The 23293-nt window shown below is 44.2% G+C and overlaps 1 protein-coding gene across 3 annotated transcripts; it reads right to left on the bottom strand.

Moving 5' to 3' along the window:
• Positions 1-2796: 2796 nt before the first annotated feature.
• CDCA7L (cell division cycle associated 7 like) lies at positions 2797-22621 on the bottom strand. Of its 3 annotated transcripts, none has more exons than XM_064167095.1 (10): positions 22361-22621; positions 15221-15367; positions 11774-11902; positions 10940-11299; positions 9354-9428; positions 7314-7499; positions 5519-5653; positions 4568-4717; positions 4026-4162; positions 2797-3672 (listed from the first exon to the last, which is right to left on the bottom strand). In XM_064167095.1, the coding sequence occupies exons 1-10, from the start codon at positions 22451-22453 to the stop codon at positions 3642-3644; spliced, it is 1443 nt and encodes a 480-aa protein (XP_064023165.1). In that variant the 5' UTR covers positions 22454-22621; the 3' UTR covers positions 2797-3641. The 3 variants fall into 3 exon arrangements, with proteins under 3 accessions (XP_064023165.1, XP_064023166.1, XP_064023167.1); XM_064167096.1 differs by having other exon boundaries at positions 5519-5650; XM_064167097.1 differs by having other exon boundaries at positions 7314-7493.
• Positions 22622-23293: the final 672 nt, after the last annotated feature.

Here is a 23293-nt window from a genome sequence, read left to right as displayed (position 1 = left end):
TAAGTACTCTGCAGTAAGTTTAGTTACTAGAACAGAGCTGTCCCAGTGATCTAAACCCAAGAGCTTTGTTCTATTTATTTTCTGTCCAAAATTTGTCATAATTCAAGTGAATTCCACTTTGAGTTTTGGAGAAATGCTAAGCGGTTTGCTAAAGCAAAGTCTCCATCACTTCAACAAATGTCTTCATGTCTTCAACAAACGACAATTTAACATTTGTATACCAGAAGGTAAACTCTAATGATTTGAAATTATAAACAAACTACTTGGGAACCTAAGACCACAGGATCACAGGATGTCAGGGGTTGGAAGGGACCTCCATAGATCGAGTCCAACCCCTCTGCCAGAGCAGGACCATACAATCTAGCTCAGGTCACAGAGGAACATATCCAGACAGCCCTTGAAGGTCTCCAGAAAAGGAGACTCCACAGCCTCTCTGGGGAGCCTGTGCTCTGGGACCCTTACATTTGTCACTAGTACTAGGGATGTTCAGCATCTTGTAGGACTCCTTTTCCTCTACCTTGCCAGCAGTAATATCCACTTGAAAGACAGATAAAACGGGCCATGTTTTTGGAAACTCCTCTGATACTCCACAGCAGTGTATGCTGCAGTAAGCCATCACTGAGTCTGTCAGACTCTTGGCTCATGATTTGTACTTTGGTAGACTGGAAATTTCCATGCACCACTGAAGACAGTATGAGACTATCTGCACTTCACAAAAACTCGTTAACACTACAAAGTGGCAATTTCTGAACATGGCTAACGATGCTGCTGAGGTTTCTCCCCAAGACAACGTTCTACAGCATTGAGCATACCCCAGTCTCTGCTGCTTGCAGCCTGTCTCATGCTGAGTGCCTTCTACAACTGCTTTCAGACATATCTACATCAGGGAAAGAATTCATTCAATTAAAATCTAGTTACTTCAGTCATGTACTTTCTCTGGAGACAAAAGGATTCTTGAAGTCTGCAATTTGTTTTGTCTAAAAAAATACTTATATATAGGTTAAGGCACAAGCTACTGCAGCTTCTCTTGTAGGGCTACTGATGTTCTCATATGGTACAGAAAAGTTGCATCTGGATACAGGACCTCATCCTGCCAGCAGTGGTGTGACCTTCGGGTTTGTTCAATCTGACCTAAGGACTGACAAGCAGTCAATTATTGCATTAGTTTTAATATGGTTGTAGCCTATCTCTAAATGGAAACTGTATTCATCTTCTGAGCCTCAACTCTTTCAACAACTTTCAGAGGACAAACAATGTACCTTGCTCTTTCAGGATTGTATTTGCCTGAAAGTGAAGCAGCTACTTGGGGAATGACAGTCAGGCCCATAGTCAGAATGAGATTTTAGTTTTAACTTAGGCTGTTAACTAAGTTACAGCTAATTAGAGGAAAGGTGAGTGACTCCAACAGGCAATTACAGAAACAGCATCATTAACTACTCTTCACCAGACCTGAATATAATAAAAGGAAATGAACTGTCTCAGGAAGGGAGTTGCTAATACTGCAGCTAAGACCCAAGGGGAAAACCAAGGTGGGAGACTCAAGCAATGCTGAGCACATCATCTGACTTGTTCTTTTTCAAATGGCAGCCTCAGTTTTTCAGAGGGGTGAGGGTTTTTTAAGTATCTGTCACTCACAGAGTGACACTATTCATACATTCCTCCTATTCAGAGGAGGAATCAAGACACCTTGTGAGATGTGCTTGTTTCTGTGCTTGTGCTGGTGTGTGCAAATATAAACTTTCCTGTTACTAAATAACACAAGTCTAAAACTCAGAAGCATCAGGAACATTTTACATGCTAGCTTATGTCAGAACACAAACCAAACTTCTACAAGTCCAGCAGCTTTCAGAAAGTGCATGGCCCCTGAGGTGCACAGAACTTGTGTTTTAACTATGCTGAAGTATGTCTGGTATCTCGCTGTACCAACGTACGCTAAATGCTCCAGTGTAGTTCTTCACCTGTTGGGACCATTAAATAGTGAGTGGGGAATTGGGACAAAATCCAAGCATTTGACTGTAACAGGCACGTTCAGTCACAGGTGTGACTGTCCCAGCTGTAAGTAGTTTCCAGTCCCTGCCTTCAATACAGGGCCATGCTGATGAAATGAGAAGTCCAGCCCAGGCCATGACAACACACCAGCAAGCCAACACTGAGTCTCTACATTCAACTGTAGCTTTGCCCTCTTAGCAATATGCAGCTCTTTAGACTCAAATTATTCTGGCCTTGCACTACAGAGCACCATGTAAACCATGGTAAGTTTATGGTAGGTGCCAAGTGGGACATGCAGCTGGGGAGTGTAGTGCAACCCAGCTCAAGGAATTGATGACAGCAATGCCAGTCATTTTTGAAAGGGCTCTTGCAGTGGATCAAAAGGAAACTAAGATTTGTGAATGTCCAGTACATAAAACCAAACACAGAGGGCAGACATGTTTGGATTTCAATCTGAAAAGCAGTGAGAATCCAGCAAAAGTGATTCTGGCAGGAGTAGCTTTACTCTTGGCATTTTAGTGTACTAAGTTTTCAGTGGCATGTGCCACGTTCTCAATCTGTCTTTCAGTTAAAGCATGAGGAGATAAATATTTTTCATAGCCAGAACAAGAGAGACTCCTCACAAAACCAGAACCCTGAGTACTTATGTGTTCTATGTTTGTATTTCCTCATCTGTCAGTGTTATGTTTGTGTGTTTCTCCACATTAGTGATTACTAATCTGCAAGTAATGATTCCTTCATTACACCAGCTCCAGAGAAGTAAAGGGGAAACATCAGTAACTGGGTGTAGTCTGACTCACAAAACACTCCTCTGAGTTATTCTTTATTCTCTCTACATACAAAGAAATGTGTATCTTACAAGAACTTTAACAAACGTACTGGAATACAAGCACTGCATTTAAACCAAAGTTGTCTGAAAGCCTTCTTGTACATATGAAAGAAACCTCTAAATATAAACCAGACATAAAAACCCAAAACCTGAACTTTGTGATTGAAACCATTTAACCAGTTCTGACTGCCAACTAAGACAGCTGGTTCAGGCAGCAAGCGCATCACACAATCTGCTATAGTGAGCAATTCTTTTCCATCACTGGGATGATGTTTGAAGTTTTATTTTTCATAGAACACTATTGGCTGGAAGATAATGGCATTCAGATAAAAGTACCCTTCCCTTCTTTGCAGGGACAAGTTGCATAAACCAGAGGTGGAGGAATAGATTCAGAAAGCAAGGTTTGAGAAACTGAATCTTTGTGGTCCAGTTGTTATGCAAGGTAGGTTTTTTTCCTTTAAAGGCAGGGTATACTCTACAGGTAGCTGTCAAACACTCTTTCTGCAAACTTGTAAAATTATATAAATAGAAATATTGCTCAAATTGAACAAGTTCTCCATCATGTGGTTGTGTAGCTCCACTAAATATGAACCACTGAAGGATCAAGAGTGCCATATCCGTCTGTGCATGTAGATTTCTCTACCATAACATTTTCCTGAGAGATCTTTTGCATAAGACCACAGCAATTAAAAAGTTCCCAATGTGGAATGCATATACTATATTCTACAATTCTATCTTATATAAAATATAGGAAATAAACCTTTTGAAGTCAATGTTTATCAGCATATGAACCAGCTGCAGGCAGAGATGGAGTTCTGTGCTCTCAGTTGTTATCCACCAGTTGTTTTTGTAAACTAGAAGACAGGTGAGAAAACAGCGTTAGTGCTTTCTAGGAAACTCAGCTTTCCCAGAAACAGACAACTTCCAATCCTGAAAATGGTTAACTTCCAAAAGCAGCACTTCCATATTCTTCAGGAGATCAATATGGATTCCAGAATAGGCAAAAGCATTTCAATTTCTTAACCAGATGAATTACTTTTTCACGCAGACAATATGACTCATTATAATGAAGCTGATTTCAGTTTAGGAAAAATCTGAATTCCAAGAGACTTCTGCATAGTCCAGGATCTGCCCCAAGCTACAGAAGTCAGATATTATATAAAGGGCTGAAAGTGTAAAAAAGAATGATCGCAGACACAGCCCTTACCTTTCCAGGTACTCCTTAACATTGTCATAGCCATAGAACTTGGCCAAGTGGATGAGCATGCCTGTGGCACAGCGCCCGTCCCGCCGGCGGCAGTAGCTGCAGTTGCACACCCCACGACAAGGAGGACAGATCCAGGCCTGCACAGGTAAAATGTTGTGGGGGAGGAGATGGGGAGTGTTATTGCAAGCCATGAGTAAGGTGATATTTACCTTCCCATTGCTCAGGCACAAGTAACAGCTTCTCTACTGCATGACTGTGCATGGCAAGGTTTGAACAGCCTGTATCAGCCAGCCAACCAACTCTGTTAACACTTTCATAGAATCACAGAATCAACCAGGTTGGAAGAGACCTCCAAGATCATCCAGTCCATTCATTTAGCACAAAGATGGGAGGATTGTAACCCAGGCCTAGCACCTTCCACTTGAACTCCAGCACTTCTTTCATGGCAAGAAGCTTTTAATACCAAATTAACAGCACTCATTGCAGCTTACTAACAAAACTATTGATTACCCTTTCTTTCCAAGCCCACAATTTATACTCACTGGATCAAGCAGTGCTGACTTCACATCTTCTCCATATCGATTTCGAAGACATGGTCCACAAAACTGCCCCCTTACTCCTCCACAGCCCTGGTTGCGACAGATTGTCTTGGTATCGATTGTCTTTTGTCGACACTGGTGGCAAGTACTACCCTAAAGTTGGAAAGAGGGGAAGCATGCAGGGATGAAGGACCTCTTAAATGGTCACTGATGAATTTTCCTAGCAAATCTGCTGATAGCACAGCACAAACTGCAAACCAAAGTTAAATTCAGCAACGAAAATCTCACTAAGAATTCTAGGTTCTGTTAAGGTGCTAGGGATTTTAGAAGCAGTGCCCAGCCTCAGTTGCAGTGGGAGTCTTAAACCATATGAACTTCATGATGGAGTTCTGCTCATTTTCTCCATCTAAAGAAAAAGCTAAAATTATTGAGAGACTGATTTTGTGACTAACCTCTGCAAATCCAATGAAGCATGAAATAGACAGTAACCTGATCACCTAAGATCTTTATGACAATTGATAGTAGCCAAACCCAGCGAAGCAAGGGATGGAGGAGCTCTGGAAACTACCCAACCCTTATAGACAAGCCATCTCCAGGGGGTACAAAGCATAGCAGGCATCACTATTCTTTAATGGTACAACCACCATATTTACATTAAGTGAGAATGAGATTAAATGGATATCAACTCTTTGCAGTGATGAGTTACAGCTACAGCAAATTCCACCCAATATCTCTATGGCAAGAAAGCACTTCTCCACAAAGCAAAAGGTGGTGAGGCCTTCCAACCAGCACAGGCAAGCCTGCGGAAGCCTGGCAGTGATTTCAAAGCCATGCTTGTGCAATAGAATAAAGCTGAGCTCCAGACCCTCAGGAAAGCCATAGCTTCTAGCAAACACCAGTGAACTACTAAGAGACTTTCAATTTCACACCCTAAAGGATAAAGCAGCCACTTACTAGAACTTTGTCATAGATTTTGTCCTTAACAGTGATGGCAATGTTGTCCAAGTCCTCCTCAGTAATATCCTCTACTGGGCGCTGAGTTGAATACTTTGATGATCTCCTCCTTTTGTGCACTCGACAATCCCCCTGCTAAACAAACTCATCTCAACATATTTTGTCTGGTGTCATCAAGATCTATCACCACACTTAATGGCAAATTCTTTCACTCATAATATGTATGCAGTCTAGAGGGGGCAGACTATAGGCTCATGGACCACTAGAACAATAGTTTCCCAATCACCATGCCCTCTTCCTTTCCCTGTCCTCCCTCATCTTTTGCCTGCTCCATTTATTCTCTTTAGATGTTCTTCCTTTCCATCATTGTTCTTTATTCCCACGTTCTTCTGATACCTCCTTTTCTTTGCACTCCTCACCTACCTCCAGAGTAGCTCTTCAAACTCCATTTCTTTCCTCTCAAAATAAGGAACTATGACCTTCCCATACTTTGCTCCTTTAATCTCCCAGTATACTCTCCAGTTGCTTTCTCCAATGACAATCTCTAATGTCCTGCAAAGAACTTTTACTGAAGTTTTAGGTTAGTCCTGCCCTACCTACCCCCTATCCTGCCCAGTCCTCAACTCACTATTAAGTGCTCTTTTCTGCATTCCAAAAATTATTCTCTTTCACCCCTAGTCATGCACAGGCTTCATATGACCCTTGGCCTTCTCCCCAACCCCACTCCTAGCACTTCATTTGTCCTTCAGCTATATTCTCTTGCAAATAGCAGGTTCTCATTCAGTGCTACTCCACTTTTTTAGTAGCCATGTTCACAGGATGTTAGGGGTTGGAAGGGACCCAAAAAGATCATCGAGTCCAACCCCTCTGCCAGAGCAGGACCATCCAATCTAGCTCAGGTCACAGAGGAACACATCCAGATGGACCTTGAAAATCTCCAGAGAAGGAGACTCCACAACCTCTGAGGAGCCTGTTCCAGTGCTCTGTGACCCTTACAGTAAAGCTCCCCCTTGTGTTGAGATGGAATCTCCTGTGCTGCAGCTTCCATCCATTGCTCCTTGTCCTATCCCAGGGAGCAAGTGAGCAGGGCCTGTCCTCCTGCTCCTGACCCCCAGCCCTCAGAGATTTATAAACATTTATTAAATCCCCTCTCAGTCTTCTCTTCTCCAGACTATGTTCTCTCTAGAATGAATCAACTGTGCCAGGACTCATCCCTACAAGCAGAACTGGGAACTAGCCTGTGCCGATGCAAACTTAAATCTTTATCACCAAGGCCTTACAAGGTAAATACAACCAAATCAAGTGGCCACCATAAGCTTAGGAAGAATAAAACCTGTAGCTTTTGAATGGGTACCCAATACACCAGCAGTTTGTTGGTGCAGGTTCCCTTCAATCCTTCTCAGTTCAGCTGCAGAACTCCCATCTTATCTCTGCTATCTCCTGAGAAGGCATTTAGCTAATGAGTCCTGATCTTAACAATTGAGATCTGTTTTGTCACAACGACCAGCCTAAGGCCTTGCTGCTTGAAGGCCTTCTACATTGCAGGAATTTTCAGACAATGGATAAATAGCAGACCCTAACTGCCTTGTGTTTGGACAACACAGGTCACAAATAAAGCCCAGTTAATGAGTCAAAGATGAAGAAGGAAGGCGTGAAGAGAACAATTGTGTAGCTAATCCCAACCAAAGGCTGCCACTGACTTTCTGTGGGCTGTGACGTCTGCTCTAAGTGATGGCCAGAAATGTACATGTTTCCTAATCCCTAACAACTGAAGATACCAAAGTCTGGCAAATACCACACTGAGTCTCTTCTTCAAGAGGTTTTGTTGTCTGTAGCTCTGAAGGTGCTCTGCAAATTTGGCAGCTGACACAGTAAATTTTTCCAAGGCAAAGTTTTCTGGAGGACGAGCATTTCTGGTTGGGTTCATGCGCCGTGTTATCTGGCCTTCAGACAACGCCCTCCTTGGGATCTTCTTCTGTTTCTAGGAAGAAAAGAAGATTACAGAAACTGTCCTTTCAGGTACGTTTGCAGTACTAAACAACAGTCATTGGATACTGGAACGGGCTGCCCGGGGAGGTGGTGGAGTCGCCGTCCCTGGAGCTGTTCAAGGCAGGATTGGACGTGGCACTTGGTGCCATGGTCTAGCCTTGAGCTCTGTGGTAAAGGGTTGGACTTGATGATCTATGAGGTCTCTTCCAACCTTGGTGATACTGTGATACTGTAACAGCAGCGGTCTGTATCACACTTGTACTATCATGAATTACTGTTCTTAAGCCAAATCTTTTGCCATCCTTAAGTGTTCTCCCCACCTTTTCCTTCTTTTAAAACACTGTACCTGCGTTCCAATTCTATTCCAGTGAACATAACAGAACTATACCAAAATGGTAGCTTGTTAAGCTAGAAGCTTAACAAGCATGTTAAGGTAGAAGGTAACTCTCATTTTGATTTAGTAGCTAAATGTACAGATTGTCCCCCAATCTGAATACACCTTCAAGGCATGTCCTGTGATCCTGTGAATAATCCAAAGACTGAGTTAGTTTAGTTTATATCTGTTAAATTGAAAGGACAGTCAAGCTCCACCAGGGGAGATTTAAGGAATCTTCTTCATTGAAAGGGTTATCAAATATTGCAATTGTCTGCCCAGGTGGAGTCACTGTCCCTGGAGGTGTTTAAGCAGCATGCAGACCTGGCGCTTGGAGGCACAGTTTAGTGTTGACCCTTCAGAGCTGGTTGAAGGGTTGGACTGGATGATCTTTGGAGTCTCTTCCAACTAGATGTATTCTGTGTGATTAATTAGCTGCTTCTCCTACTTCCAGATTTCTAAGACATGGAAATTATGGAGAGGCTGTCTTCCACCTCCTAGTTTTGTCACAGCTGTCAATTACTGTGAATTCATGCAACAGAAGCCCTGCATGGACACCTAACATAAAGGCAGTTACTAAATCTGACAATGCAAGCAAGATGTAGGAAGCAAGTCTGCTTGCTATCATATACTTGAGCTATTTCCTTTCAAAACAGTGAAAGGCACATTACAAGGAGGCAGAAGTCAAAACTCAAGCAGATAATGTATCTAGAGTACTCCTGATTTCCTCTGCCTTCTTCAATTACAAATACTAAATGAAAGTATCAGGCTTATGCAGGTATTCAAAGGATGTTTAAGATTCTGTAACACCAGAGCTAGTGAGGTTGCAGCCTTTCAAAGACTGTATAATTTACCTTCACCTTTTCACCTGACAACCACCACACCAGCATTTCTACCTGAGCTTCCCAAAGGCAGCCCTTCAGTTTTTCCTCAAATCTCCTGAGTTTATAATACATGTGGAAAAACATCACCCTACACAGAACCTTGAGGGGTTGACAGTTCTCTGCCTGCAGACAAGAAAAGGCAGTTGAAATAAGTACAGGATCATTCCAGGTTCCTGTTGAAGGGGCTGAATTTCAGCAGCAGAGCTCTACTGGGAAGTATGGATTTTAAAAGAAAAGCCTGCAAGATGAAAGCAACTACTCTGCTTTACTCCCACATACACCAACCTTTGTTGATCATCTTAACTATTTCTGCTTTACTCCCACGTACACCAACTTTTGTTGATCATCTTAACTATTTCTGAGGCAAAAATGATGAAGAGGCACTCTCACTCTTCGTAAGTTCTCCTGTAAAATTTGATTAGCTCACATAAGCTATGGCACTTACTGTCCAATAGCAAATCTATACCAGTAAAGTGACAGGAACCAAAGAAGGGCAGAATAAACTTGGTGAAAGCATTTCATCAGGGAACACATTCATCCCACATCAAGCAAAAACTACTGTCACCTCCAGCCAGTACCAGAGACTTACCGAAGGAGTTGAGGTTGGCGTTTTCACTGGGAATAGGTCAGGTATGGAATTCAGTTCTGCCAGCAGCTGGGCAAGCTGAAATCAACAATGATGCCACATTGAAAACTCATTGCAGACTTGTAAATACATAACAGTTATCATCCACTCTTCTCAGGAACTCCAAACTGTATCTAAACACATGAACTTTCAGTGCATAAAGCGTGGCTGGTTAAGGGGCTCAGAAAAGGGGTTCATTTACCACTGAATGAGCAAAGGTTGCAGGCAGTACTAACTTCACAGCACCCATTAATTCTTTCTGGGAAATGGAATTGGCTACAATTACACCCAGTCTTGTCAGAACAGCACTGAAGGAGCTCATTGTAACATGGGTATGTATCTGTGTTCAACAGTGAGAAACTCACTGTTCATTTGACAGGAGGAAAGGAGGACAAGGTGCCCTTGCCTTGACTGCTGATACACCTGTGCTTTGTGCCAGGAAACTCAGTGTCCCCTTTAAGCAGTGACACTGCAGCTTGGACACCTTGCTCAAATGTTTTTTTAGTGACCCCAAAAAAATCTCCCCTCAGAAAAACAAAAAACTGACCTGCTCTGGAAAAAAGTTGGCAAAAGGCAGCAAAGGTGAGGACAAGCCAGGATGCTACCTGTCCCTGAGACTGCCTAGCAATCACGAGATTAAAAGCTGGATATAGCATTTCTCAGTGAACACTTCTCTGTGGCAGGTATTAAGAGCTATTTAATGCCATTACAATACCACAACTACGATGTTGATGAGTTTTGCAATGACTGAACTAGAGGGAAGAGTGGAAGGTGAGGAAGGCAGAAGAGCAGAAAGACCAACACAAAGAGCAGTGAGCATACAGCAGGTTAGAAGCAGATACAAAACCAAAGCAAGTTTTTCCCTGAGAGCTGCAGGCCCACACACCCAAGTACTTGAGCCCCAAAACTGCTAGGAAACTGCAACAGAAGGAGCCACTGAAGAATCAGCATCAACTCAGACTTGCATGACAGCATAATTAAAGAGCTGGTGGCATACTGGACAATAGAAGGAAAAGTGTTAGAGAACAATTAGTGTCTCTTTTCCACACCTGTGTGCATGCACACTCTTTCAGTGGCAACCTGCAACTGTAAACATCACAGACCACACAAACAATAAGCTACATCTATCCTCAGTAGCTTTTAGGTGGCTCTGCAATCAGTAACTAGAGCAGATCTATCAGAAACAAATGAAAAACACAAACTCTATCATGCAAAAAGCACCAAGAACCACCTGAAGGGATCAGATGTTTTTCTGACATGTTCTGAATACAAGACAGCAAGCTGAGCATCTCTAACTTTGTTCACAACCACACACAAAATGCTTGGTTCAACTCTGGTTTTAAATGTGACCAGGTTAGTCCTACTTGAGGCTATTCTAGAAGTGAATGTCAGGGTGCTGCTAGTCCTCTAAGGCTTTTCCCCAGTGGAAGAAAACCAAACTCAAACCACCACAAGATTTTCCCAAAGTCCCAGTACGACAATTCAGGTGTGCTGAAGCTAAGTATTCAGATGTAAATATCAAAGAACAGAGCACTGCTCTTAAGCCTTACCATGGCTTTATTTTCTTTAATATTCATAGCTCTCTTAAGCAGAGCACTGGAGCTTTCATCCTGTGTTTCTTTAATGTCTTCTTCAGACTCTGAAGCAGAGCCCTCTAGTTTGTCCCAACGATTGCAGCTTACTTCTTTTGAACAAGGTGCAAGAGGTTCACTGTCCTTTAGAGGTAAGTCAGAAAAAGCCTTTTCAGGCACTTTTTTCTCAGATGACTTTCTGGTTGGAAACTGCAAGGCAACACGAAGGCCAAAGCTTCTTCTCTTAGGGGATACTGCCTTCTTTGCCTCTTCCTCCTCTTCTTCCTCATTACCCAATAAATTACTGTGTTCTTCATGGTTGAGGTCTGACTCCAGTGCCTAGAGGCAGAAGAATCCCATGTTACATTATTGGCTGTGACACAAGGAAGGTCACTTTTAGCTCCCTAATTCTAGACAGCAGTCTCATCTCAGGAAGGCACTGTCTTAAATTCACCTCAAGAATTTAAAGTTTAAAAGTTCACAGTATACAACTTCTGCTTGTGCAGAGACCAGCACAAACTCTACATACTAAGACTGTCTGGGATACAGATGTGACTGCCTTCAGATCAACAACCCTGCCCAGCACAGTCAGCCTGCAAGCAGAGGAAGTTTTCATTTCTAGTATATAATGTTAGGTTACATAAAACGTTTGGGTTTTTTCCCTCTTTGAAGTTAACACATGTTTTCTTTCAGCATGAAGAAAGAACATCACAGTGTACCAGAAAAACTCATACTAGAACATGAAGTTTATGCAGAAGAGACAAAAAAAAAAGAAGCCAGCATATACAGACATGTGCAGGTGAGTGGCTTTACCAGAACTCCTTTGCTCACATCCACCTCGCTTGAAGTGAAGCCTTCAAACACTTCCGTTTCAGAGTCAGTGTCTTCAGTGAAAATCTTCCGCAGCTCCTCAGTGAGATAACTGGATTGCAGACAAACCCTCTGTAAAAATACCAGCCAGCAGCTGTAAGACAGCCAGATACAAAGGAGCCACAGTGTCACAATAAACCAGCTTCTGTGGTTCAAGCAGCTACCAACTCAGTGGCATATCCTGTGGAAGCACTTTGCAGGCAAAGCCTGACAAAAGGAGAAAGCAGAAAGCATTCAGTTTCAGCACTGAGTTATTCTAACTTAGCAGGACTTGTGTTTTCTCCCCGTTTTGAACACAGGGCTGCTTCTTATGGGGGAAGGCTTTCCTCTCTGCCTCTTCCTCCTCCTTTTCACTATATCTCAAACTATCACTTTTCTTATGTGTATTATCATGTTGTTTTTGTGTTTTCTTCTGGATGTAAAAACCCAGGCCTTGAGTAGAACATACAAACCCCCATCTCCAGTAAGAAAGCTCTCCTTTCTTCATTTGTCAGTAGAAACAGCACTTCCCTCTGGGCTGGCTGCTGCAGTACTCAAGGCTCCTAGAGATGGAGCCTGCTCCTCTCACTGTTACACTGACAGAAACCAACACAAAATCAGAGCTCTGAAAACCCTAACATCCCTCCACCTTCCGACTGCTCAGCTGTCTCTGTTTCAATGGTTCAGTTCATCATTCAAACACATTCTAAGGTTAGATCCTAAACTTCTGCCTGCAGACTAGGAAGTAAAAAGTCAGCCCAAGAAAATATCTCATTAAAACACTTCACAACGTGCATGCTACATACCAACTGAACACAAAACATCTGCCAACTCAGAAATGTCTTCCCGTACTTCCAATCACAATTAGATCATCAATCAAATTGTCCCTGTCAGTCCCCTGAGAGACTTGTTCATGGTAGGAACGAATCACAGTAGCCCACATTCACACTACAACTGCCTCTTCAAAGTCAGCCACGATCCTTAAAGTTTGTTTTTCCAGTTTTCCTCTGCTATTTCTTTCCCCCACACAAGATACAAAATTGACCTTTCATATGATGTACTTGCTAAGCGTCTTTATTCTTCCTTTCAATTGCCTGCCTTCCCCAACTTTAATTACACACTTCTTCACATTAATACCTGGCAAAAAACGGATACAATAGACGAGGGTGAAAACTTAAGAGAGGAATGAGGGGAGAGCCACTGCACATGCTATTACTTTACACTTAAACATCTCCTACAAATTATTATGGGTAATTGGAATGAGTTTTCTCTGAGCAAAATTACTTATTCTTTTGTTGATAGCTGCAGTGCAGCTGCTTGAGAAAGGAACAAGCACAATAGGGAAGTTACTTTAAAGTTAAATTGCATTTCTTGGAGGAAGACTAAAGATTTCATGCATTCTGTGTTTTCATTAAATTCTACAGTGAAGGTTAGGGGAAGAAAAATAAGCTGTTTCTTAGCTGAAGTGACCAAAAATAGCACATTTGGAGCTCTGCTGTTAACACCTACGAAGAATGGTCTACACAAGGTGAAAAATAAACATCAGGGAAGCCTAGAGGACAAAGGCCTGAAACTCAGCAGGAGTGCAAATTGCAGCAGTGGGATTGCAGCAAGCCCTGAGAAGCTGACACACAGAGGTCACTATTTGTTAACACATTTGCATGTCAGCATCCAAGGGAACACCTGATGCACCCTTTCACCCTCCTGGCTGGGGAGCTGCCTTGCTTCCTCTCCCAACAACTGCAGGGTTTTTCTGACTTTTCCATAGTTTTGTTCTTCATACCAAAACTTTTTTGTTCCCTGCAGACCAAGTACCTCTGGTCTTTGTCAGAGACACTGGTGGTTAGCATCATAAATGGATGGAACTCAGGATTAAAACAACTGGGAGTTCTCATATCATTTAGTGGTAAAGGAGTTAAACTCCACTGGTAGAGATTTAAAATAACTTTCAGGGAATAATTAAAAAGAATTCCAGGGAAACAGGAATGGTGAGGGAGGCTGCAGTGCCAGCTGTAAATTTGGAACAAGCCTCCCCTGTGATTCCCACTGACATGTATATTTTGCTGTATTTTAGTCACCCTCTTTCTCCATAGCACAGACTGTGGCTCTACTTCAAAAAACAGCTTCCGTGTTCTCCTGAAGCCATTTTGCCTTCAAAGGCTCAGAAATGTAACATATTAGTACCTACAAACAGACATTCTGGCAATTTCCTTTGTTAACACTTGTCATCTTTGTCACAGCGTTCAGTTTTGGGCACCTCATTACAAGAAAGATCTGGAAGTGCTGGAGAGAGTGCAGAGGAGAGCAACAAAGCTGATGAAGCGCCTAGAGAATATATCTTATGAGGAGTGACTGAAGGAGCTGGGGAAGGTTAGTTTGAAGGGGAGACTGAAGGAAGACCTCATCACTGTCTACAGCTACCTGAAAGGACATTGTGGAGAGGCTGCTGCTGGTCTCTTCTCACAGGTGACAGAAGAGGGAATGGCCTCAAGCTCCAACTGGGTGAGTCTAGATAAGATATTAGGAATTTTTTTTCCCAGCAAGAGTGGTCAGGCACTGGAATAGGCTGCCCAGGGAGGTGCTGGAGTCACCAGCCCTGGACGTGTTTAAAAGTCATCTGGATGTGGTGCTTGGGCATAGTTTGGTGCTTTGGGCAGAGTTTGAATTGAATCTAGCCAGGGAAGTCCAAGGGAATTCTAAACATTTCTACAGGTATATTAATAGTAAAAAGAAGCCTAGGGAAGGTGTGGGCCCCCTCAGAAAGGAAACAGGTGAAATGGTCACAAATGACACCCTAGTCTGTATCTGAAGTAGTATATAAGCTTTTAAAAGACTAAAACTTAAATTTTCTGGCAGCCAAGACAGAACACCTGCTCTCTCCCTTTCTTGTGAATGCAGCTGGTACCTTCAGCTATCAAATTAGAGAATGAAAAATACTAGGCTGATCCAATCTACTTCACAAGTAAGAGAGCAGAGAATCAGCAAATCTCACAACTGCAGCAGGTTTGAAGTTGGTTTCTGCAGGTCACCACCACTAAAACATGACTTTTGTGCAGAAAAAGCACTGACACCTTGCAGTCTGCACATTCATAAGTGCCCATCTGTCATCATGCATTTTCACTGTCTTATGTATCCAGAGCACACCAGCCCAAGATGGCTAATCCCTTCCTGTTTGCTGCACTCACTTACTTGACTTAAACTCACCCTCTGATGAAACCCATTTTCCTTTTTGTGTTATAATAGTTTTTAGAAGCAATCATTGAACTCTAAACCAATATTACATTTCATTTATTTTTACTAGGAGGTCTGCAGATTATGAGTTTTGCTGTGAGTTTTGGCTCAGCCCTGGCACAGGCTTAGAGTACTGCCACACCCAAAGTGGGCAATTGCGCCATGGCAATCCACTCCTACCTTTTTTTCTGACTCCAAGGTATCAGAATTAGCACAGCTGTCCTCTGGCAACAACCTCTCTCTAGAGGCATCATCTTGGAATCCCAGAAAATCTTCGTTGTCACTGGCAGCATTAGAAACATCTGTCACATCCTTGGGTATCTGTTTCTGATTCAAAACAGGACAGAACACACAAGTCAGACACCAAGTCAATAGGAAAATTCAAACTGGGAACAGTACAACGTATTTTTAGGCTCCTGTGCACGTACCAATCTGTATCACAATCATGCACAACATGCAAAATGTACCTCATTCAGCTGATCTCCAGGAAAATTCAGTACAGACTGTTCCTAATCCCTAAATACAGATCCAAATTTGGGGCCAGAAAGGGAATGTGATACACAGGATGCTTAACTCCACAGAACAGTATTTTCTAGACACAAAAATACACATGTGCCTCATCTTTGCAAGCACACGCTCAAGGCACTCTTTATCCATAGTGAAACCCAGCACTACTCCTTCTCTTACAGAGCAAGGACAGCTCAGAGGTGAGGAATACACCTTCACATGTCACAACACGAGTACAAAGAAACCTTGCTAATAAATGTTGACATCACTGTCAGGCAGGTGCTTAGCTAACTCCAAAAACAAAACCAACACAACTCCTTCTTCTTTATAAGTACTGCCACAGTTTTTTCCACGTTTGGTAAGAAAGTGAAATTCCACTTCAACATAGAACATTTCTTCTTTGCTACAAGCACATAATGTAGCTCAGCAGGACAAAGCACTGCCAAAAGCAGGCAGCAGAACTTTCTGAGGTGACCAAAGTCACAACTTTAGAGATCATTAAGGCCAATTTCAGCGTGGATATAGACTCGTACCACCACATCAAACCATTCCCCCTGGTCATGCACTTCACTTCAGATAAACCTCTCCATGTAACAGGCCAATAAGGAAGCCTTCAGAGAGTTTCCACCTAGGCTGCTTCAGGATTTGATGTGTGGAAAGGTGAGATGAACAGATACAGCCTTAAAGACCAAGGCAGAAAGCATTTGCCAAGTTTCAGAACAGAGTTTTATGAGTTTCAGGATCATTTGTAAAACCATTCTGCTGTTCACAGAAATGCTCAAGAAGTGTCAACATTGCTCATCAGCACTTGGACATTTACTGTCTATTTCCCTAGGACCACATGTACACCTTGGACACGCTACTCTTCCTTGAAACAAGCTTTTCTGCTGTTTGATGTGTGATAAAGTCACTCCTCCATTTATCCCTCTCACTCTTCTAATTAGCGCTCAGGAACCTGAGAGCAACAGCTCCCTGGTGACAGGTGACAGTTCCCCATCCTAAGGTCTCAAGCCCTGAATGGTCAAGAGAACATCCCAAACATGAACTCTACAACCAAGAACAGCCTGCCCTTGTCCACTGTCATGGACATCCAAGATTGTTAGGCTCATTCTCAAAAAAAAATGTTGCTGACAGAATTCCACTTCTACTAGAACAGCATGCAGCATCTTGACCTTCACACTCTGAAATAAGCTACAGTAATTGGCAAACATGGGCTTCACTTTATTCCTGCTCTGCTTTCATAAAGCTGATGTAAAACTGATTTATTGTTGCTTGAGCAAGAGCAGAATTCACTTCTGAGCTGACCCCCGCTGACCCAAAGCCCTGCTGCAGAAGTTGTGCAGTCCACACTTGAACCCCCCAGGGCATTTCCTCACCTCTTGCAACAGCCAGAGCCTGCCTCTGCTGCTCTGACAGAATTCACTCAGTACAGAGCACTGTTAGAAAGGAAGCATTATGCATTTTAATGGGAAAACACACAAGGAGCTGTGAGGCTCGCTGCTATGAATAAACTGCTTCCAGGAGCTGCTGCATTAGTTCTTGTGCTATTGTACAGCCGAGTTAGACACTGCTGTGATTACCATACGCCTAACTAGTTTCTTCATCTATTTATTACTTCTGCATCTGTACCAGAGAAGCCATTATGGGGGAGTGATTACTCATTTTGAACAAAGCACAAAAAGTTAAAGTTCTTTCCCAGTAGATCTTTTTCTGATCTTTAGGCATTCCCAAATACTAATGTAATGATTTAAGTAGCTCACTGCAGAACTCCTCAAAGATTTTTAGTCTGTGACTTGCTCCACGTGGCCTGACTATGATGAAGCACATTCGGTTACTAATAAGCCCCCATTTCACTGAAAGGGCTTAGACAATAGCAGGCAACACCTGACACACATACAAGGTGGACACACTCCAGGAGTTTAAAAAGAGCAACTTCACAACTAGGATTACTTACCACCAAGATTTCTGCACCTGAAATCACAAGGAAACTTTATTCCCAGCTGTGGTGGGTTGAAAATTACCCCCAAATAACATCACCAGACTGGCTCAGAAGGCTTGGAAGCAGATGAAGCAATCTATTTACAGCAAGCTAAATTTACAAGCATATAAACAATACATATGTAGGAAATATATTTGCAAATATTTACAATTATTTACAATTGAGAAATTACAGAAAAAAATCCCTCCCCTGTACAAAGCTCAGAAGGGTTTCCAGCATCCAGATGCACTCTCTCCTCCCTCTCCTTCCCTACTTTCCTCATCTCCCAGTCTGTAGCAGCAAGAAGGTTAGGACACAGGTAAGGGGAGCACTGCAAAGCAGAGAGGTTTAAGGAGACTGAAGTCGAGGACAGGAAGAAAGAAGAATTGTTTGATTATACACGAATCCAGCAAACAAATTAAATGATATAAGAATTATTGTTGTTCTTCTGCATCCAAGACAATTCTTTATTTAAAATTTCAAACACAACTAGAGGGTTAACTCTTAAAACCACTATACCAGCAGAAGTCCATTGCCATCTGCAGACATATCAAAGATGAGCTTGCTCAAACTCCTCTGCTGTGGTGGGCTGGTTCACTGTTTTACTGTGCTGTCCTGGAAGCCAGACGTTGCCAATCTTAACTTTAAGGTACAAATACTGATTATATCATCAGCACCAGAGCTTTGCATTCCACCTGTCAACAACATCAGGAACAGCAAGAAAATGCACAGTGGTCCAAACACAAATGTCAAAGTATTAATCTATTCTAAACACTTCAGAGGTGCAGGCACTTCAAAAGAGAAGCTTTCAGACACTAGACTCTAAAAAAGGCACTAAAGCAGAGAGGTGATGAACATCCCAAGTTTGCTCAGAGGAAATATTTCAGCATGTAAAACCACAAGTTCTGTTGAGATGCTGCTGATATAAGGAACCCTGTCTTTTAAAGACACTAAAATACAAGAGATACAAAGAGCTAAGTACCAAAACCATCTAGTAAAAGCTGGAAAATTCACATCTGCTGAAAAAGTCAACAGTCTCATTTAGAGTAGGAAATTTTATACCTGTTGAGCTGGGTTATTTTTGCACAGAAAATACACTTGTGTAAAGCACCCTCAAGGTGATTTTCAACAGCAGCAAAGATTCCTCAGCACAAACGGCACACAAAGCAGTCCAGTCAGTGCCAGAATAACCAACCCTAACCAGTTTTCGAGCACAAGGTCAAAGTTCTGGCAGGGGGGTTGGACTCGATGATCTCCTTGGGTGCTTTCCAACCCCTAATATCCTGTGATCCTGTTCAAGGTATGCCCACTTCTGAATTTGGCAAAACACCACCAGTATGCCCAGAGGTGCATCTGGACTGGTAGCGCTGTGTGTTCCCACAGAACTGGGAACAGGCATCTCATGTGTGCCTGCAGGGCCTGGCAGATCTGCCACCCACGGTCACCAGTGACACACAGAAGAGGAGGCCAGGAGGGATGTCAGATGTGTTTTGGCAATGCTCCAGCACTCACACACAAATAATGGGAAAAGTAAAGTACCTGAGGTCCCCGCCAGTCAAAACATCCATTTTCCAAGCACCATCCCCCTGAATTCCACCTGCCACATTAGGCAAGCAGAAAAAGAAAAACCTGGGGTAAGATATTTTACCTTCTACATCAACAAGAAGAATTCTCGTGTCTCAAATGAAAAAAAAAAGAAAAGGCAGCTTTCCTGGTACCAAAGCTAAACCTGATGCAGCTTTCCCTTCTGCAAGGCAGTGCCCTGGTGGGCTGTGAGGAGAGAAGGCTTGCTCGCTGCTGCAGTGGGGCACAGCAGATATTTTGATGCCACTGGCAGCCATATTCAGTGTTTTGGAGAATTGTCCCTACTTTCACTGCCAACTGTCAGCCTAGTCCATTCTTCTCTGCCAGCGACACACCAAAAGAACATACTGAGTGAAAAAGCAGGGTTAGATGCAATTCTCTGCTTTTCCTCTTACCACACAAAAAAAAGATGTGTTGGGCTGTGTTCCTCTCATTCAAGTTTGCACCATGTATGAACATTCCTACTTGGAAGCAGAGGACAGATAGTTTTGGTAACGTTCAAACTTGCTGCTTGCTCACTTCAGTCAAACTGAAATAAACACAGTTTAATCCCCAATGTATACTCACACAAACCAAAATCGTGCAAAGTCACACTTTCTACCAGTGATGGAAAATCTCTTGACTTCTCCTGGACTCATTACACAAGGCAAGCCTAAGACACAGCAGCCAGGGGCTACAGGCACTGGATTTGGCTCACAACCCCAAAATAACCCAACAAGGAAGTGCTCCAAGGCTGACAATTACGGGCAGCACTACAAGAATAGAGGCGCCCAACCAGAACGCCAATAGGTGCCAAACCAAAAACCCAAAGCTATTTAAAAGTCGAGATCCTGATCTTTCCACAGGAATCATGGCAAAAAGCATTGCATGAAAGCTTAATTTTTAGCATTGTGCAAGCTTGTGAAAGACATGGAAAGCAGAGAGGGACAAAAACACATACTGCAATGCAGAAAAATCACACAAGAAGACAGATCATTGCCAGGACAGCCAACACCATCCAACCAGCTTGAATCTCAAGGGCAGCAGTGAAATCTACAAAAGCAAGGAAGAGCCCAGAAAATCACTGCAATTTCTCAACAGCAGCAGAGCACAAAACCCCAAGACCTGCTGGATGGCACAAGTGGCAGAAGGGTGAAAGGCAAGTGAGAGTTTGGAGAAAAGAAGGAACAAGTCATAAAATGAGCTGAGTTTTACAGTCTGCACAGAGATACTCTGATTCCACCAAAGGTGAGTATGAATCAGGTGCCTGTAAATCTGTCACAGCAACAATTACTTCGAGGGTGGTTCCTCCAGGCCTGAGAAAAGTTATAGTAATTTTCAGCCCAGTCAACCTACTGCCAAAACCAAAATTCAGGGAATTTTAGTAATTCAGCTACTTTCAGGAGAGTGTGGTTGCTACACTGCTTTATTTAAACCAATAATAAGCCAAACCCCACCAAGCTATTTTATCCCAAAACAATGCCCAACTGTCATAATCCCATGGCAAGTCATTTCAAATGATACCTTCCACAGGCAACATCTACCTGGAAGCTATCCTCTAATTTTAAAAAACACTAATAATGTGAGTATCAGCACACTGGCATGTGAATGCAGTCCAAACGTGCTGTTACTAGTTCTTCTGTTGTCATCTTACTGATCCTGAGTGCTGTTCCTATCTCCTCATCATCTCACTGATCCAAACAGTAGGAACAGTTATTTCTGAACTAATTCTGCAGAATTCACGAGCATCCCTTTAATTTGTGCTGGTGTCTAGTAACTTTCCAAGCCCAGATGTTCCAAGGAAAACACTTTTGTACAACACTCAGGCATCCAGCTTGACCCATCTTCACATCTGGACTGCCAGCATCCAGGCTTTTTGGGTGCTAAAGCTTTGCCAGCCAGCACACTTCTAACAAGCTCTGTACTGAAACTGCAGTGCAAGGACCTGATACCTTAGAGCCTGGGCTGGGAAGTGGAACTGCAAGTCTTGTTGATTTGCCTGTCAGCTGCATTCAGTGGGGGCACAGACTCACAAGCTCATTTGTCAGTCATCAGGCATCCTTCTGGCTAAGCCAGGACTGAACCAGCTGCTCTCTAGAGTGTCACAAAGAGGCACACGAACCGGCAGAAGGCCTTGCTCTGCCAAGACCAAGCTTCCATGAGAAGAGGAGAGCACTGAGAACAGACTGTCCCCTCCTTCCCTTTGCTGAGCCTTGAAAGAAACGCGATGTGTGCCCTTTTATCTGTGCAGCAGAAAGGTGATTACAGACAATTAAGAATCTCTCCTTATAACACTAAAGGTGAGAATTAAGTGACATTTACTCCTATGGAATTGTGTCAATCAGGTTCCTCTTAAAGTGTTTTATAGTGTCCTTATCTCTTCCTGGAAGGCCTGAGGCCATGCAGAAGTGGAAGGCTTAACAAATCTCCTGCTGTAGCAGGAAGGCTGGACTAGATAATCTTCAGAGTCCCTTCCAAACCTTACCATTCTGCGATTCCTGAGAGAACAGAGGTTCTAACATTCTGGTGTTTCTGCCACCCTCTTCTTCCACAGAAACCCATGCAACTTTCTTAACACTCACCACACCACCTTTCAAGCCTTCAACCACACAAGCAGCATGATGCACCCAAGCAAATGCCCATCTCGGACGTGCACCGACCAAAGCGCACCTGTGTTTGCGTCTAAACCTCCAGCCTTACAAATACTCACATATAATAAGGCCTCTCAAATACCTATTCGTGGCATTTCAACAAGAGAGGACAGCAGCGAAAGACAAATAAATTGGCTGTTTCACCAGTGATATCCCCAAGGCTACAAAGAGCAATTAACAAAGCTCCTCCCCTCTAAGTTCCGCGCAGCCCATCGGCCGTTTGTGGAGAAGCCGCAGGAGCCAGCACCGCCGGAGTTTCCCCTAGCCCCTCGGGACAGCCGCAAAAGCCGTTTCCATCCCTCCCCCGGTGCTCTGAACCCCGGAGCCGCCGCGCCACGTGGAGGCCGCCGGGCGGCCGCTGGGCTGGGATGGTTTGTGCCGGAGGCGGGAGCGGCGGCCTTTCGGGAGAGCTGCCCCACGCCGGCGGCGGCGCCGGATCGGCAGGCACTCTTCCGACCCCCGCGCCGCTGCCGCGGTCCCCCCGCGCCGTTGCTGCGGTCCCCGCGGGGAGGGGACAAAGGCCTCTGGGAAGGCGGAAAGCAGGCGGGCCGGTGCCTTTCCCTCACCGCCCGGCCTGCCTCGCTTGCCCGCCCGCTCCGCGCAGCCAGCGGGCTGCCTCACCTCGCCGCGGCTCGCCGCAGCCACCGGGCCTGCTGCTGGTGCCGCCGCCTCCCCGCGTCGCCTCCGCCGCCGCCGCCGGCCGCGCCACACCATGGCGCAAGTTACCGCCCGCGTTTCTGAGGGAGGAGGAGGAGGAAGGAGGAGCCGGGGGCGGTGGCGGGGTGGAGCCGTTCTGCGACGGCGGGAAAGGCGGTATGGGGAGTGGGCACCCTGCGTGGCTTGCCTGGAGATGGGTAACGACCGTTCAGGAACGTCGGCGGAGCTCTGGGTCCCCAGGCTCGGGCGGATGAAGCAGGTGCTCCCCCGCTACGCTCCTTCCCTACGCGCTCCTCACACGGCGGCGGCTGTTTGGGTGGAGCCGGCCCTCGGGGGGAGTCATGGAATCACAGACTTGTTCCGATGGGAAGGACCTCTGCGATCATCCACTCCAATCGCTACCCAACTCTTCCAAGCCTGGTGCTAAACCACGTACCTTAGCACCACATCTCTGCCCCTTAGAAACACCTTTAGGGATGGGGATTCGAACAGTTTGCCTTCTGGGCTGCATGAACACACTGCTGGCTCATGTCGAGCTTCTCGTCGATCAAGACACTCAGGTCTTCTTCTTCAGGGCTACTCTCAGCCCACTGCACCCAGCCTGGATTTGTGCCTGGGACTGGCCCAACCCAGATGCAGGATCTTGCACTTTGACTTGTTGAACCTCACGGGGTTGGCACTGGTCCACTTCTCAAGCCTGTCAGGATCCTTGTGGATGGCATCCTTAACCTTCAAGTGAGCCCATCACACCACATGTCTTGGTGTCATCAGCAGACTTGCTGAAGGTGCACTCAATGCCACTGCCCGTGATGCTGACAAAGGTGTTAAACTTGTGTCCTTTTACTGATCAAGGGGGATGGTACAAATTTTAGCAATTACTAATCCAGTGAGAAAAGC

This window comes from Pogoniulus pusillus, chromosome 28 (genome assembly GCF_015220805.1).
Source record: "Pogoniulus pusillus isolate bPogPus1 chromosome 28, bPogPus1.pri, whole genome shotgun sequence".
In the NCBI taxonomy this organism is placed as follows: Eukaryota; Metazoa; Chordata; class Aves; order Piciformes; family Lybiidae; genus Pogoniulus; species Pogoniulus pusillus.
This window is presented reverse-complemented; position numbering and strand designations above follow the sequence as displayed.